Source organism: Ceratosolen solmsi, unplaced genomic scaffold (assembly GCF_000503995.2).
Source record: "Ceratosolen solmsi marchali unplaced genomic scaffold, CerSol_1.0 scaffold8, whole genome shotgun sequence".
NCBI lineage: Eukaryota > Metazoa > Arthropoda > Insecta > Hymenoptera > Agaonidae > Ceratosolen > Ceratosolen solmsi.
In genome coordinates, this window is record NW_011948439.1 from 2,183,487 (window position 1) to 2,199,764 (window position 16,278).

General features: G+C 41.3%; 2 protein-coding genes across 2 annotated transcripts in view; both read left to right on the forward strand.

The window, feature by feature from the left end:
* The window catches only part of LOC105365538 (putative uncharacterized protein DDB_G0277255), a 12,496-nt gene extending 1,628 nt beyond the window's left edge, over positions 1–10,868 (forward strand). Inside the window, exons 2-10 of the mRNA XM_011503731.1 lie at positions 1,510–1,660; positions 1,749–1,839; positions 2,226–2,329; positions 2,768–2,800; positions 4,594–4,976; positions 6,032–7,753; positions 7,902–8,456; positions 8,617–9,832; positions 9,915–10,868. Of these exons, the coding sequence (XP_011502033.1) occupies positions 1,546–1,660; positions 1,749–1,839; positions 2,226–2,329; positions 2,768–2,800; positions 4,594–4,976; positions 6,032–7,753; positions 7,902–8,456; positions 8,617–9,832; positions 9,915–10,489 (4,794 nt within the window). The 5' untranslated portion in view covers positions 1,510–1,545 and the 3' untranslated portion in view covers positions 10,490–10,868. The remainder of the gene's footprint in view (positions 1–1,509; positions 1,661–1,748; positions 1,840–2,225; positions 2,330–2,767; positions 2,801–4,593; positions 4,977–6,031; positions 7,754–7,901; positions 8,457–8,616; positions 9,833–9,914) is intronic.
* Positions 10,869–13,315: 2,447 nt separating this feature from the next.
* Positions 13,316–16,278, forward strand: part of yrt (erythrocyte membrane protein band 4.1-like yurt) — a 4,449-nt gene continuing 1,486 nt past the window's right edge. Inside the window, exons 1-6 of the mRNA XM_011503666.1 lie at positions 13,316–13,552; positions 13,630–13,777; positions 13,896–14,072; positions 14,168–14,863; positions 15,169–15,626; positions 16,047–16,278. The exon at positions 16,047–16,278 is cut by the window's right edge and continues 266 nt beyond it. Coding sequence (XP_011501968.1) covers positions 13,400–13,552; positions 13,630–13,777; positions 13,896–14,072; positions 14,168–14,863; positions 15,169–15,626; positions 16,047–16,278 — 1,864 coding nt within the window. The 5' untranslated portion in view covers positions 13,316–13,399. The remainder of the gene's footprint in view (positions 13,553–13,629; positions 13,778–13,895; positions 14,073–14,167; positions 14,864–15,168; positions 15,627–16,046) is intronic.

Below are 16,278 nucleotides of genomic sequence, written 5' to 3' on the forward strand. Positions count from 1 at the left end.
TTTCTCTCTCTCTCTCTCTCTCTCTCTCACTCTCTCTCTTACTCTAGCGCGGACGCAGATCTGTTCTCACTTTCATTTCTTTATCGGCTCTGCTTGTTCCGTCTTCCTTCGTTTTCCCTCTTCCCGCCCCGCCACTCTTCTTACTCGCGTTCTGTTTTCTCTGCCTGTCACGGCTTCTATTTGCACTCGGCGAGGCATTTTCGTCAGCGTTTGGGTTCGTGGTGGGGGAGGAGATATGGCGACGGTAGTGGCGATAGAGAAGCTGGAGGATGAGGTGGAGGATGAGGTGGAGGATGAGGATGAGGTTGAGGTTGAGGTTGAGGTTGAGGTTGAGGTTGAGGTTGAGGTTGTGGTTGAGGTTGTGGAGAAAGAGGAGGGAAAAAAGAATTTACAGAGTCGCGAACGGAAGTTGTGCAACGAATCCGCGAGAAATTTATTTTTAACGAGTCGTTGCTTTCCTACACGTTTTGCATATCGTTTCACATCTTTTACTTCTACTTTCGTATCGTAATGTTCGTTTCTTCCGGTGCCTTTCGCTATTCTCGATTTATTCCCACCTGATTTTACTCCGCTCTCGATAAATCTCTTTGATCTCGTGCTAAATCGTGAATGTTGTGCCTTTTGGGACGTTGCTAGTGCGTCACAATGGAACGGGGATTCGAGATTCTCCGCGAGAATAATGTCGAATGCCTAGGTAGAAAATACATTTGCAGTCGAAGTTTATTAAAGTACATCACAATTTTATTGTCTATTATATTTATTTTCTGTTCGTTTTAGCAAATTAAAGCGACAATTACGTGTACGTTGAATGTGAAAATGCAATTACTTTTACCAGTGAGTAATAGCGAAGAAAAGGCCGTAGTTGGTTTCAATTAATTTCCAATTAACGATAAACCATCGTACGAGTCCTCGTGGGGGGGGGGGGGGGAAAATTTACCCCCCAAAAATCCAAAAGTTGAAAAATTTCACCCCACAAAATGCAAAAGTTGAAAATACCACGGTAAACTTAATTTCTCGCCTCGTTAATTAACGGCTCGTCGAGCAGCCGGTAAAACATTGTGTACACACGTCGTTTTCACGTAGGAAATAAATCGTTGAAACGAATTTGTCGGCGTGTGAGCACGTGCGAGCATGCGCTCGACGAGCAATAGAGGACGGCGACGCGATCGAAAAACGAGGAGCGAGGAAGTTTCCTTATCCCCGACACACACGCGGACCTTAATACCCTGTGCGCTATCGAATGGGGAATAATGCCTGCTACGGGGTGCACGCATCCATCCCCCGGACTCTTCTCTTATACCTGAAGGTTGGCTGAGGAAAAGGCCGTGGTGTTGCGGGGCGGGAGGGGTGGAGCGGCGGTATAAAAGCTTGGTTATGGGTTGGGTTGGGGCGAGGAGGGACACTTTGTCCTCCAATGAAACACGAGGAGCCTGAAATTTTCTATATACGATGGGAAGCCTCCCTTCGTCCTTACGTCCCGGAAAAGCTTATTTTTTGCCTCGATTTTAGGCACCCTCTCGGACATTGACGCACTCGAGAAGAAGGATGTCCGGAATCAGCAAAAGGACGTATCTTCGTGAGGTGAATCCCCATCTCATTTGTCCGCTGTGCAGGGGCTATTTGATCGACGCGACCACCGTCGTCGAATGTTTGCACTCCTGTGAGTAAATGAAAATATATTCGGGCAGTTAATACGTTATAATTTCAAGGGACTTTTAAGTTCGAGTATTAAATTGATAAATTCGCAGTTTGCCGAAGCTGTATATTGAAGCACCTGAGGAAAGACGCCCAATGCCCGTCCTGCAAGCATTTGCTCAACACTGCCAAGCCAAATATCAAGTAAGTCCATATCCCTCTTAAGCGCCTTCGTCATTCCACTTGCGTCCGCATGAATTACACGTTTCTGCCAAATCCGATTAAAAGTTCGCTTTCTCTCTTCACCCCCTTGCCGATCCGCAACTCACATTAACCCTCCCTTCGCCTCGCTGCTCCCACCCCCGTCACCACCTCGCACACCAATTCATCCACCCGCCCTAACTTTGGCACAATGAACACGCTATGCTAGAGCGTATTGTTTAACGTGTATCACAATATTTATCACCGTACCAAGAAAACCACTTGACCGATCGATCGCTCGATTATTTTCACCAAGAGCAGTGTCTTCGGTGCCGTTTAAAAGATTTTTCTCCGGGGGTTCCCGCTAAGCCTCGATTAATGTTTTTCAGAGCGGATAAAGCATTGCAGGACATTGTGTACAAGCTGGTACCGGGCCTCTATCACAAAGAAATGAGAAAGAGAAGAGAATTCTACAACAAACACCCGGAGCACGGTACGTACATTAGCAATGCAATCATTTACCGTAATAGTCTTAATACATAGTCTTAATATCTTGTCGACGCGATCAACTCTCTTGACACCTCGAGCACCCTTGTGTCGCAATGCATTTTGTTACGAGATCTCGTGAACGAGATATGTGCACCGAATCTCTCGAGATCCCGACAAATTACTAATCCAATGATCCAATCATTTTCGTGCTGCTAAAGAACGAAATGATTTTTTCAAAATTCACGTTTCACAATCTGGGCGTTTTGTCATTTTATAAAATGAATAAAGTTTTTAAATAAAACGCACGTAATATATTCAGCAGCGGCGCTTTAAAGACTCGCCGTTACACGTCCGTCGCAAATGTAGATAATCAAAGTATCTATTGTAGGAATTATTTAACTAGACCGAGCTCATAAATGAAATAGATTGTAATCGATTGCAGGATTCGCTGTAAGCCTGAACCATCTTGGCGGTGGTAAGCTAAACAAACGAAAATAGAAACATTTTTTCTTTTTACCAAGGCAGTGAAAAAGTGTCGATTTGTTGAATGAAAAAGTCGAATATCATTTTTATACAACTTTCTTTCACTGTCACCTTTCCTCGTTTTGACTTCACGAGTGCGCTATGCATAAATATACAAGGCCGTTTTGTTTCGATATCACATTTGTCTGCCTCTTCCCTTTTTTTTTTCTTTTTTTTTACTATTACTATTATTATTATTATTATTATTATTATTATTATTATTATTATTATTATTATTATTATTATTTCAATTTGCTGTACACGTATACTTTATACTCAATGAAACTTGCAACAGTTTTTCTTTTGTTATTGTCGGGCAGAGTTACCACATGAATTCTGCTACTATACGAAAACAATCTTGCTAATGCAATTTTTATTATTTTTTGATAATAGAATAATTTGCAAGTTGTGTGCTTAAGTACAATTCTAAGTTTTTCTTTTGAAATGATTATTAAACGCCGGTGTGCTAGGCATACGCACACTTACTCAAATTACACTGTAGATGTTGTACATTAAATTATGTACACGAAGGGCTATTCACTATTAAGTAATTATCGTATTATAATCATCGAGCTTTAGTTGGACCAAATATCTAAAATGGAATATGAATTTTTTAAATTATAATTGCAACAATGCTGATTGATAAATACGCCTCTTATCGATGATGAAATTAAAGAAATTTTAATACAATTTACTACTTCAATTAAATAAATGTAATCGGCTTGGTTAAAAGGAATATTGACGATTGACGTGAAAATATTCAAAACTTTCTTCTAAAATTTATTTTATCTTTCATTAAAAATAACTAAAATTTCTGGAATTTAATATTTTTCCTATTATTCCTTGTCATTCTTATATAAATATATATAAATATATATATATATATATATATATGTATGGAAATTATTACAAATCAATATGTTAGATTATTATAACAAAAAGAATTTATGTAATTTTTTTTAAATCTAATCGTTAATTTGTAGCACTCTTTCATAAATATTTTATTTTAAGAAAAAAATTCTACTTATCTAAGTTTTCTGATATATAAAAGATTTTACGTCAACGCCAATAATTTAGATTCTTTTCTTTTTTTTTAAGACAAATGTCGATATTATGTGTACTGATTTTCCACAAAGCTACTAATATTAAATTAATCTCATAAATTTCGCAAAATTTTATGAAGAAAATATAATTTTTTTAATTATCTGTCAATTCTCTCATTATTATGGGCTTTTAAATATGGAAAAGAATATATCTAGTTTTATACAAATTCAATTTCTCATTGCTTTCAATATTACGGAGCGGAAGAAAATTTACTTTCAACAAACGCTCGAATTATTTAAACGATATATACCATATTTTGATATTCAGTATTTTAATGATACAATCATTGGCGAAGACAAAAAAAGTCGTTAAAAAAAAAAAAAAAAAAAAAAAATCGGGTTTACCTTAACATCTAAATCGAATGGATAATTATTATACTCAAGGGACATTTAAATTAGAGTTGTGTATTATCGTTTCACGTGTATATCGCGTATTTGGTAATGCAATCACGGCCGATGCAGCACATCATTAAAGTGAATATAAAAGTGAATAGCCCCGGGTACGCACACCACTGAAACATGTGATTTTGAACGATGAGCAAATGAGCATTGATATTTTCATTTCCGAACGTACGAAAGAAAAAACAGCCTGGCACTATATCGATCGACGAAAGATCATTAATAATTAATAAACTAATCACAGCTGACTCGGCGACACCAGAGCAGCGCGGCGAGGACGTGAGCGGTAGGCTGATATTTGCTCCGGAGGACGCGATAAGCTTGAGCCTTGAGTATCTGCCCATCGGTGCCGATCCGCTGACTCTGCTCTCGAACAACAACAGTGACGTCGAACTCAGCCAGACCTCGCCTTCGAACAATTCGAAGCAGAAATTTAACGGCGGTGTGGCCAATAGGCGATACCTCCAGTGTCCGGCACTCGTCACCATCGCTCACCTTAAGAAGTTCCTCGGCCTCAAGTACAGCGTCGACATGACCAGATACAATATCGATATTTGCCACAGACGGGCACCACTGCCGGAGCACTGGACTCTCATGGACGTTGCCTACATATTCGCATGGAAGCGGGTGAGTAAGACTCCAGCTTTTTATTTAATCAGGCTAGTCGTTTTCATTATCGGACGGACAATAATATCATTACGGCACAATTACGTCGCGAACCATGTACTTTTCCTGTATGAATGTCTTTAAAATTGCTACTCGACTTAGGGTTAATTCACAACGCAGTCCACAGCGTTTTTCCGTTAATAAGATTATTTTTCAAATGATTAAATAATTATTCATAGTACAGTATACAGTTAATTATTCAGTGATTAATTACTGTAATTAAATCACATCGATCGTATACTATTTATTATACATGTGGATGCTCACCGTTCATGTAAAAATCTTTATTTACCAATTTATTTAGTTAGGGAGTCATCTCATTAAACTGACCAAAGAATCGTTATTTTCTAACAATCTATTGTTAAGTATACAAGAATTAATTTTGGCATATTCAAAGTTTCCTTGATTCGACGTATGATTAACAATACATAACCGAGCGAACGTGAGAGAAGTAAAATTGCAGGCATTACATGCTAAAATTTGTAAAAAATTTTCGAAATCATGGCAGATTATAGCATAAACACTAATGGATCTATAGAAAATATTATTTTTAGATTTACATTATTTATATATATATATATATATATATATATATATATATATATATATATATATATGTTTCCTTTTATAGAATCTGAAAACCCATCTAGGAGCAATAAAAAATCGATAAATAAATATTATTCAACATTTCTTACATAATTTTCATTTTTTATTATAATTGATAACTTTAATGAGAATTATGCTACGACAGTTTTTAACTTTACTAATTGATACTAATTAAAGTAATATAACAGTAAAGATAACTTTTTCTGCCAAATTTTCAATGTGCATTTAAAATACTTTGCAAAGGCTAAAAATGCATTCAATGCAAACAAGAGGAAAGATATAGAAACATGTTGTTTTTAAGCGTTTCTTAATGCGCGATCGCTTTAATTGAAATGAATTAGCAAATGTTAAAGTAACCGATTCGATGTACATGCTGTTAATAAATGAAATATTGGTGATTTTTATTTCAGAATGCCCCCATCAGATTCTTTTATCGTATAACACAAGAAGAGCAGCAATTGGAGGCACCACCAAACGATAGGCCATCCACACCAGGTCTTGGCGCTAGTCAGCCTTTAACGAACGAGCAGGCTTGCGAACCAGCGGATAAAGAGCTGGAATCGAATTCCAAGGATAAAATATCGAAGAAATTAATCGAGCAAAAAGTAGTCAGTAGCCACAACTCGACGCAAATTCAGCCTGACGCGCCATCTCAGAATTCTAGCGAAATGAACAAAATTGATCCAAACAAAGCTCAGGAACTATTATCAAAGCGTTCATTGCCAATCAATATAAAAGATAATAATGTAAATGATATCGCGAAGGACGTGGAGAGCAGTAGTGACATTAAATATAATAAGCAAACGCCGCATTCGGCATTTGGTGTTCTTTCTAAGAGCGACGAAACGATGAAACAGGTAAAGAGTCCCATTAAAATTTTAAAGAATCCCGATGGTCGTTATCAGGTACTACGTGGGCCCAGTGCTCCCACAAAAAATGGCACTACATCGGATGATCGTGAAGCTAATGCTGCATTTGCAAAAGCCTCACCCTCGGAGCTAATAACGACACCGGCAGAGTTCAGCGTTGTAAGTATCGGCGACAGCGCAAACTCTAACGGTGTTAAAATTACGTTAAAACAATGTCAGCCCGGCAGTACTAATAATAACAGCAACACGAACAGTTCCAAGAAGCCCAAGGTTTTAAGCAATGTCTTACTGAAAAACTCGCCGCAGAATGAGAAAACGAACAACCTCGGTGTGGTTGATCAGGCGCAGGATATTCAAAAGCAAGATAAGCAAAAGCGAAAAGTGACATTCATGGATGTCGAATCCAGTCAAATAACTCCATCCAAATCAAAGAAGTTGATCAACGGCTCAACGGATCAGAATGATAAAAAGCAGTTTTTGCACAGCTTTAGATTAACTTCTAAGCAGACAGCTGCCACAATTCAATCAGGTAATCGACAGCAACGTCAGGACTCTTCGAAGCAGGATCAGTTGGTTGCCAACGATGTCGATGCGAATAGCGTTGAGGCCCAAGTAAGAAATATACTCAAGAGTAGTAATCGCCTGTTGTACAATCGTCAATTTCTCAATAATAAGGACGAGACATCTATAACATCAGCGGCAAAGAAACGACAGGCCGAAGGCAAAATGATGCCGAGTAGCACGGTCGAGCACCCGATTGATGTCAAGTCATCGGCCAATAGCGAAAACAACTCATCTTCAACGATCAGCAGTAGTAACGGGCAACAGAAGCAGCAGAACCAGTCCCCGCAGCATCAGCCGCAGCAGCAACCGCAGCTGCAGAAACAACAACTGCAATCCCAACAAATGCAACAACAGCAGAAACAACTGCATCAGCCGCAGTTGTTACCGCAACCGTCGCAGCAGCAGCCAACGTCATCGTTATCACAACAGCAGCAGCCAACACCATCGTTATCACAACAGCAGCCAATCGATGTCTATGCGTTTCCCAATGATCCACCGTCGATGTTGCCAGCAGGGGCTGTTAAAAGAAAATGTCCACCTGGCTTGCCGATTTTTGAATTACGCAAGAAGCAACAACAGTACCAGACGGGTAAAAGATCTGGAGTGAATTCGGGACGAGGCGGCGGGGCCGTGAAATGCTACAGGAATCAGTCGACAAAACCGATGGTTTATTCCAAATCGTCATTAAGTCCAGTTAGAGTGAGTATCATTCGAACGCGACTTAGTCGAAATTCAAGACTTACCATTTATAATTATCAACGACATTTTCAATTTTTATCAATTATAAAATTACTATTAATAATGTGTGTGTGTCTGTGTTTTTTTTTTTTTTTTTTAATTCTTACAGAGCTTGCAAAACTCTACGGGGAACATTGCAAGTAATAATAATACCGTCGCTACTTCGTCGAACGCCTCTGTAAGCTCAACGTCTCCGAAAAATGCGTCTTCGTCATCGCTGATATCCAGTGACACTCGTAATTTGCTCGATGGTTGTGGGCTCAATATACCCGCGAGTTTGAGTATCACTTTAACCGCACCGAAGTCACCGAATCGAAACTGTGATTCCGCCCTCGATCATCGGACCTCAAAGGACGCCTCTCATCATCAGAATAACTTGGACAAGTTGAATCCAACCATTACTCTAAATGACAAATCCGTAGATCCGCGGGTGTTAAAGGCCTTGAAGGCTGGACAAATGCGAATGCCTATAGTGAATCCGAAAGGCAAAGGCAGGCAGCTGAGCACTGAACAACACGGATCACAAGCAAAGAGGAAAAAGGAGGATACGCCTTTGCAACAATCTCGCAACATTTTAGATCTCAGTGCAACTAAGAAGGTGGACCTGCATCCTTTGAGAATTCCCACACCGCTTGGAAAATTCAAAGTTAAATCACCGAATTGGGTAAGTCAAGCGATTTATTATAACATAAGTTTTACAGTTAATTGCATTTAGCGTAAAATACAAATAAGCATAGCCTATTGCGATCGTAAGCAAAATGACGTAAATAAAAATTCAATAAAGTGGTGATCACAAAAGCATTGTAAGTAATTATTCGTTTCAGTCTCAAGCCAACAACGCGCCTAAATTTTCTGGCAAGGATGATCCGGCAAATTACATGGCTAATGGTCAAGTGGTAACTTTGACGGGCGGCCAGAGGTTCTATCGTGCGCCACCAGGTTCCTTAACTCCGGCTGTCCACCGGATTAGCGACATGCCAACACCCACGTCGACCCGCTCCCCCGTATACGCACCCTCGTGCTTCTCCAGTTCCACAGCAACCAATCGCCCAGCTACGAATCTCTCTTCGGTTTTTCCCAGCTTGCAGAGCCTTTATGCACTTAGCCAGGCACCGAGTCTCGAGCAGTTTCACATGGACTCGCGATTGAGGATGGCCGCGGCGGCCGTTGCTGTCAACACCGCTGCCGCCACCACTACCACTACCAACATCAACACTAATCCTAACGCCAATACCAACGCCAATGCCACCGTCAACTCCACCGTCAACTCAAGTACCAACTCCAATTCCAATTGCAATTCCCATGCCAACGCTAACGCCAACGCCAACTCCAATGCCAACTCTAACGCCAACTCCAACGTCAACTCCAAAGCCAGCGTCAACGCCAACGTCAACAACAACGCCAACACCAACGCCAACGCCAACGCCAACGCCAACGCTAACGCCAACGCCAACGCCAACGCCAACGCCAACGCCAATGCCAACGCCAACGCCAACGCCAACACCAGCAATACCAATATCAATACCAACGCCATCACCAACGTTAATACTAATCTCAGCGCTAATGGCAATTCCAATGTCAACGCCAATATCAGTACCAATACCATTCCTAATGGCAATGCCAACGTCAATGTCAACGCCAATGCCAGCATGAACGTGAACATCAACTCCAATACCAACGGCAGCAGCAACAACAATAATAATGATAATAATAACAGTAATAATAATAAAAATAATAAGGATGTCGCCAATAGCTCATCTTCGACGGCAAGTAGTATCGGAAGTCAGATTGGCAAAAGTCACATTGCCGCGCAATGTGCACCAGTAAAGCCGGTAAGGTCCTCCGTCGGCTCGTTCGCTTTGCCGATTGTCAAGCAATCGGTGCCTGGGAGTGCGGTCAAGATGTCTGGCAATAATACCGTTGGTGTAAAAGGGGTGGTCAGTTCCCTGAGTCTCGGTGAAAGCGAGACGTCAACTACCACCGGCAGCGATTCTCTGGCTACTGAACAGAAGCCGAAGAAAAGCGAGAGCCTTAAAGAAGGTATGACTCAGCTACTGATATGTTTTTTGTTTTGTTTTATTTTAATACAATACTTTGATAAATAAACATTCGCCCATTGCAGCTTCCCTCAAAGTTGATTTCGAGCAAAGTGAAAATTGTGCATCGTCTACGGAAGAGGGGAATTCAGAACAGGGCTCGGCTAGTCCGAGGGTCACGTCGACGGCTTCACCCCCGCCACCACCAAGCAACGAGGATACGGTGAATGTTGAAAAACCATCACCCTCGACAAAATTGGAAGAGTGCCAGCCATCGTGTGGCTCCGAAGTGACAAGCAGCAACAAATCACCAGAAAGTCCGGACTCCAGCTCGGTTGTAATGGAAAGCGCGGGGAATCTAGTCGACAGCACAAAATCGATGATGGAGAAGGACGTGGATGCGTCACCGGTAAAGGATTCGGGAATTAAAGCCACGGCCGACGAGCAGTCGAACGATAGCAAGCCAAATGGCAAAATCGACGCGGCAAATTTTAAAAAGCCTATGACATCCGAGGCTTTGCAAAAAAGATTTCTAGCTGCTTTTCCATCCAACGAGTGGGCGAACAATCCCATAGCAGCCGAACAGTTTGGAAATTTTTTAAAGAGTCTCTCCTCGATGCAAGCCGAAGCTCAATCAAAGAACGCTAAGGCAGTTGAGTAGGGTCGAAGAAGACGATAAACATTATACTCTTTATTTAATCGGATAACAATATTTAAAATATTTATGCACAATTAAAGCTACACCCTAGTAATGTTGAGAAAAAGAAAAAAAATTGGGTTTGATATTGGTGTTTTTAGTAATTAATCGAGCCTTTTTAATAAGAATTAAATAATGTGTAGTAAATTAAAAGGGAATGATGAGTTGATGGAAACTAGCTATATGACTGCCAAATTAATATCCACTTTTCCTACTAATGATCGATCCTCTCTTTTAATCGAGGCATTTTTAACGATCAGGAAGATGATGACTGATGTGGGAAATTTTAAATACCATTGTGATAAGGATTTCTGTATTTGAAAATAGCAATTTTTATACTTCACAAAGATAATGCAAATAAGGATATACATAAAATTTAGCCACTGACTAGTTGTGTCGATTATAGAAATTTATATTTTTCGAACACACCGAATATCAATTGATATAGATTTTATTTTTAAATTCAATAATATTACGAATGACATTAATGTACAATGGCATTAAGCACTTCAACAGGGATCTTTTGAAATGTCATTTACAACATTGAAAATCCTGTAGCAGGGAAGAACTTACAATAATCGTAATCCGATACATAAACTTATAAATACATTAAACTGAGCTTTAATGGTATTTGCCATAAAATGTATCCGCATAAATTACAGTATTCTTGTGAAAATTTATAAGCTTACTTACACCGAGTAAACGAAAGCGACAGAGCGATAGTGCATGACAAGTATTTCTTGTGGCATTTTGAATTTCTTTATGCTCAATTGTTCTTTTTGTAAAATACAATTTATAATTTCGTCGTTATTTTTAAGTGCGTATTTGTAAATTTTTGAAATTGTATTATCTCCATTATCATTAATTGTTGGAGAATCAATATTTGTTCCTTTAATTGTAGTCCATGGCAATTTAGTTTTGTTTGCAGTTGTATTTGCCCTTGTTAAAGCTTTAGTTTAACTTAAAAGTTCTGTTAAAAGAGCTTGCTCGTACACAAATAATGGCAATAACCATTGGCTACCATCGATGTGAATCATGGGGAACGTAGGCCTGAGTAGTGTTCATCGATGCCATTGATATAGACTAAAAAGAAAAAAATATATTCAATCGAACAAAAAATTAAAGAGAAAAAAAAAACAAAAAAAAAAAAATCAATAAATAAGAAAAAAAAAAATAAATAAAAAATAAAAAATAAAAAAAAAAAAAATAAAAAATTAATAAAGAGAGAAATCAGAAGGAAAAATAGAGGGGAAAGATAACGAGAAGTAATCAATAAAAATCGTACGTAATCTATTAGCCAGTGTTTTGCGATTCGATAAAAATTTTCTTTGGCATGTCTAACCAACTTTGTGTACGAGATGCAAGTTGATTAGTTCGTACGTGTGTATGTCTACAAAATAAAGTTATTTTAGTTTAAGTTGTACATATTTTAATGGACGAATCATCTATGTAATAAGCATCCCCTAATACTAAAAACGACGTTAAAATGTTCTATTTTATTACAAAAAAATCAACTGCAGTCAGGTCAATCAAGTATACACCAGTTATACAATTTTTTGCTCGTCTTTTTTATAAAAAAGAATAATCGCCCATACCATGTGGAAACGAGTACAATGTACAATACCGAATAAATATATCGTAATCCTATAACGATTTTATTTATAATTTTACATAATTATTGTTGTTATTACTGCCCGTCTCCAATCAAAATATTTACGCAACGTTTCTCCCGCGGCCGCTATTTTAAATCGTCGGGAAATCGCGCGGCTGACGTAGGGACAATGCCCGGGAGCGTAGAGCGGCCAATCGACATCATAACCAAGTAGACCCGAACGTCCCCGACGGCCGGGCCCAAAGCCGAGCTACGCTCGACGCGAGCAAGTGGTCTACGCTTGCGCAGTAGCTGACCCGCGTGTCTCGACCCCCCGCCCCGCCCCCCTCCCCCCCCCCCCTGTTATTACTGCCCGTCTCCAATCAAAATATTTACGCAACGTTTCTCCCGCGGCCGCTATTTTAAATCGTCGGGAAATCGCGCGGCTGACGTAGGGACAATGCCCGGGAGCGTAGAGCGGCCAATCGACATCATAACCAAGTAGACCCGAACGTCCCCGACGGCCGGGCCCAAAGCCGAGCTACGCTCGACGCGAGCAAGTGGTCTACGCTTGCGCAGTAGCTGACCCGCGTGTCTCGACCCCCCGCCCCACCCCTCTCCGCCCCGCCGCTATCGCCCCTCTCGCCCCACTCGCCCCCTCGCCGTTCGTTGCACCACCTCACACCCCCGCAACAGTCGACACTCGACGACAATAGACGAGAAGAGAGACTCGGGCGCTCGACGCTGGAGTCGCTGTGTGCAAAAGGCGATAGGCGACACGCACCGCTTACATATACCGTTTATCTCCTACCACGAGCCGTGTATGTGTATTATTGTCATGTTTAAACTCGCGGCCCTTAGCCGTGCATCGCCCGTAAATCGCCGCCGAGGACGAGGATCGCGAATCCGCCGAGCGAGTCGAAGCGTCACATGCCCCTTGCCAAACTTTTCCGTTGCTCGCCAATGTTTTTACCTGTCCTCGGTTGCGGGGGTGTAGTTGTGATAGTATCGCGGACGTGGTTCGTGTCATATCTCGGCTTTTGACATGTGTTGGGTGGAGCGATTAGGTGGTAGAAGTTGTTGGTAGTAGCAGCAACAGCAACAGCAACAGCAGCAACAGCAACAGCAGCAGCAGCAGCAACAACAGCAGCAGCAACAGCAGCAGCAACAGCAGCAGCAACAGCAGCAGCAACGAGAAATATGGATTGAGAAATGCTAGGCGCGGGGCTTTTCGCATCGCTTAGTCCATAACTATTGGGGAATCGTGGCTTTTGAAAGTGAAAATGCTGAGGTTCCTGTCGAGGCGCCGGGCTCGCAGCGTCAGCGGTCAAACGACCTCCTCGCAGATAAAAAATCAGCGCCTACTCAGCAACAAAAACGTTGTGCAATGCCGTGTCATTTTGCTAGACGGGGCCGATTTGCCCATCGAGTTGTCGGTGAGTGATAATCGTCTCCGTGTTTTCTTTTGTTTACTGTCCATCTAATGTATGATTATTTTTTCATTATTATGTAGAAAAAGGCCTTGGCTAGTGATTTGTACGAACAAGTATTTTATAGTTTAGATCTAATAGAGAAAGATTACTTTGGGCTACAGTATACTGATAGTAATAATGTTCAGCACTGGCTGGATCCGACAAAGCCCATTAAGAAACAAGTAAAAAGTAAGTGCGACACTGTAATTAGTGAGTAATTGTAATTTTGAGCCCATGTTAAAGTGGTAATACGTTATTTTTGGCATTGCCATCGTTTGTAAATTAAGATTGTTATGTTTGCGTACAGTTGGACCACCTTATACATTAAGATTAAAAGTAAAATTTTACTCGTCCGAGCCAAATACATTGAGGGAAGAACTGACGAGATATCAGTTTTTCTTGCAACTCAAGCAAGACGTTCTAGAGGGAAAACTTCATTGTCCCCATCAAACTACCGTACAACTTGCCGCATTGACTCTGCAATGTACGACATATACAGTATTTGATTTTGTCCAAAGTTTTATCCAGACGTTGGCCAATCGATCTTACATTTAACCTTTATCTTATGTTTTAACGCAGCCGAGCTCGGGGATTACGATCCGACGGTACACACTGCAGCCACCGTATCGGAGTTCCATTTTGTACCGAGCCAAACCGAACAGCTGGAGTTGGAGATTCTGGAAGAGTACAAAAAATGTTCTGGACTTAGCCCAGCTCAAGCGGAATCGGCGTACCTGAGCAAAGCCAAATGGCTGGATATGTATGGCGTGGATATGCATACGGTTATGGGAAAGGACGCTTGCGAATATTCTCTCGGCTTGACGCCCACAGGGATTCTAGTTTTCGAGGGAAATCAGAAGATCGGACTATTTTTTTGGCCTAAAATTGGGCGGTTAGATTTTAAAAAGAAAAAATTGACTCTAGTCGTAGTGGAGGAGGACGACGAAGGCAGAGGGGAGCAGGAGCACACGTTTGTCTTTCGATTGTCTAACGAAAAGGCTTGCAAGCATTTGTGGAAGTGCGCAGTGGAGCATCATGCTTTCTTTAGATTGCGAGCGCCGGTTAAAGGTGCCAGTGGAAGGCAGAACTTGTTCCGCATGGGCTCCCGCTTCCGCTACAGTGGCAAGACTGAATTTCAAACGACGCAACTGAATCGTGCTCGTCGTACAGTGCAATTTGAACGAAGACCGAGTCAGCGTTACGCTCGTAGGCAGAGTCACGTTTTGAGAGACAGGCAGCGCCAAGTGCAGGATCAAGCACCTCAGCCGTCATCCAGTAAAAAGCAATTTTGTACACAATTTTCTATTTCTCTTTTCCTTGGCTTCGACCGACTGGGCTTAAAAATGAAAAATATCGATATACTTTATAGCGAGCAGCTTGCTTTGATTTAACTTTATTAAACATAATATTAATGCTTTAACGGCCGATAGCCTCTCAATGCATTGATGAAATAATGCTGAAGTAATGTCCGTAGCATGCATTACATAGCATATTGTTATTTACATCATTTTTAACCGGAGCCATGTAATATTACAATTGTCCTGCATTCGACGAGAGCTTGCTAATGCTTAATTTCACAGCCGAAGAGGAGCCAGCCGAGAGGGAACCGAGCAGATGTAGCAGTACAAAGTCTTCCTCGGATGCCAGTAGTATTCAAGGGACATCCTCGCCTCTGGTCGATTCGCTCCTCAAGTCTCTCGCTAAAGAGCAGCAACCACTCGAGCCAAGAAATCAAACCACTGCAGCGAGTAATCAAAAGGAGACAGAACCAACAAAGACTAGCCTAATTATCGAGAACGTATCGTGCCAGGTATCCACAGCTGTTCCAAACAATCAAGTTGTTGGTGCATCAGCACTACCGCCACGAACACCCATTCCTCCGGAGTCTTTGAAATGCAATATTCTGAAAGCAAAGGCTCTCGAGCAAGGAAAAAATTCGAATTTAGTCTCAATTTCAACGGCTGAGTGCAATAATCCAATGGCTGCCAGCGACAAAATACAACACAATACGACCGATGCAGCTACCATAGTCTCAGTGGTAAGTTCCAAGACCCATTCGCTTACGACACACAAATTTCGCAGTCATTGAAAATGTTAAGATTTTGTTTTGCAATCATAATTTGCATCGTTGCTTTGTGTGCTAGCTTCCCGGGCGACTTATACACCTTGAGCTCTTATCCTTAAAATACATGTGATTGTGTAACGCGTTAGCATGGACGGTTATTGTTGTGGAAAATTTGGCGTTTGAGCGGTAAATAAGTGTCGATCGACTTATCGAACAATATTGTATACAAAGTAAATACGATTTTAGAATGTCAAAGCCTCGCTTAACCTTTCTCATGAATAACAATGCGACTCGAGGTGTGCGACCCCCCCCCCCCCCCCCCCCCCCCCCCCCCGCCCCCCCCCCCCCCCCCCCCCCCCCATTTTCTTGCTTTTCTGCTTTATTGCTATTTAGGGTGGCGATAAACTGACTCTGTCTGTTAGTGGAACGTCAACGAGTCCCTCGCCGGTCGACGATGCCGTCACCGTCACGCATTTCTCTCTCGATAGCTGGGGCAAGATCCAACAGAAGACCACTCCATTCAGTCCAAAAGTGATTAATCGCTCGCAAAATCCCTTCAATCCATTTTTAAACAATACAAACGCAGACGATTCGATAAACGATAACGCGGAAGAAGTTGTTTATC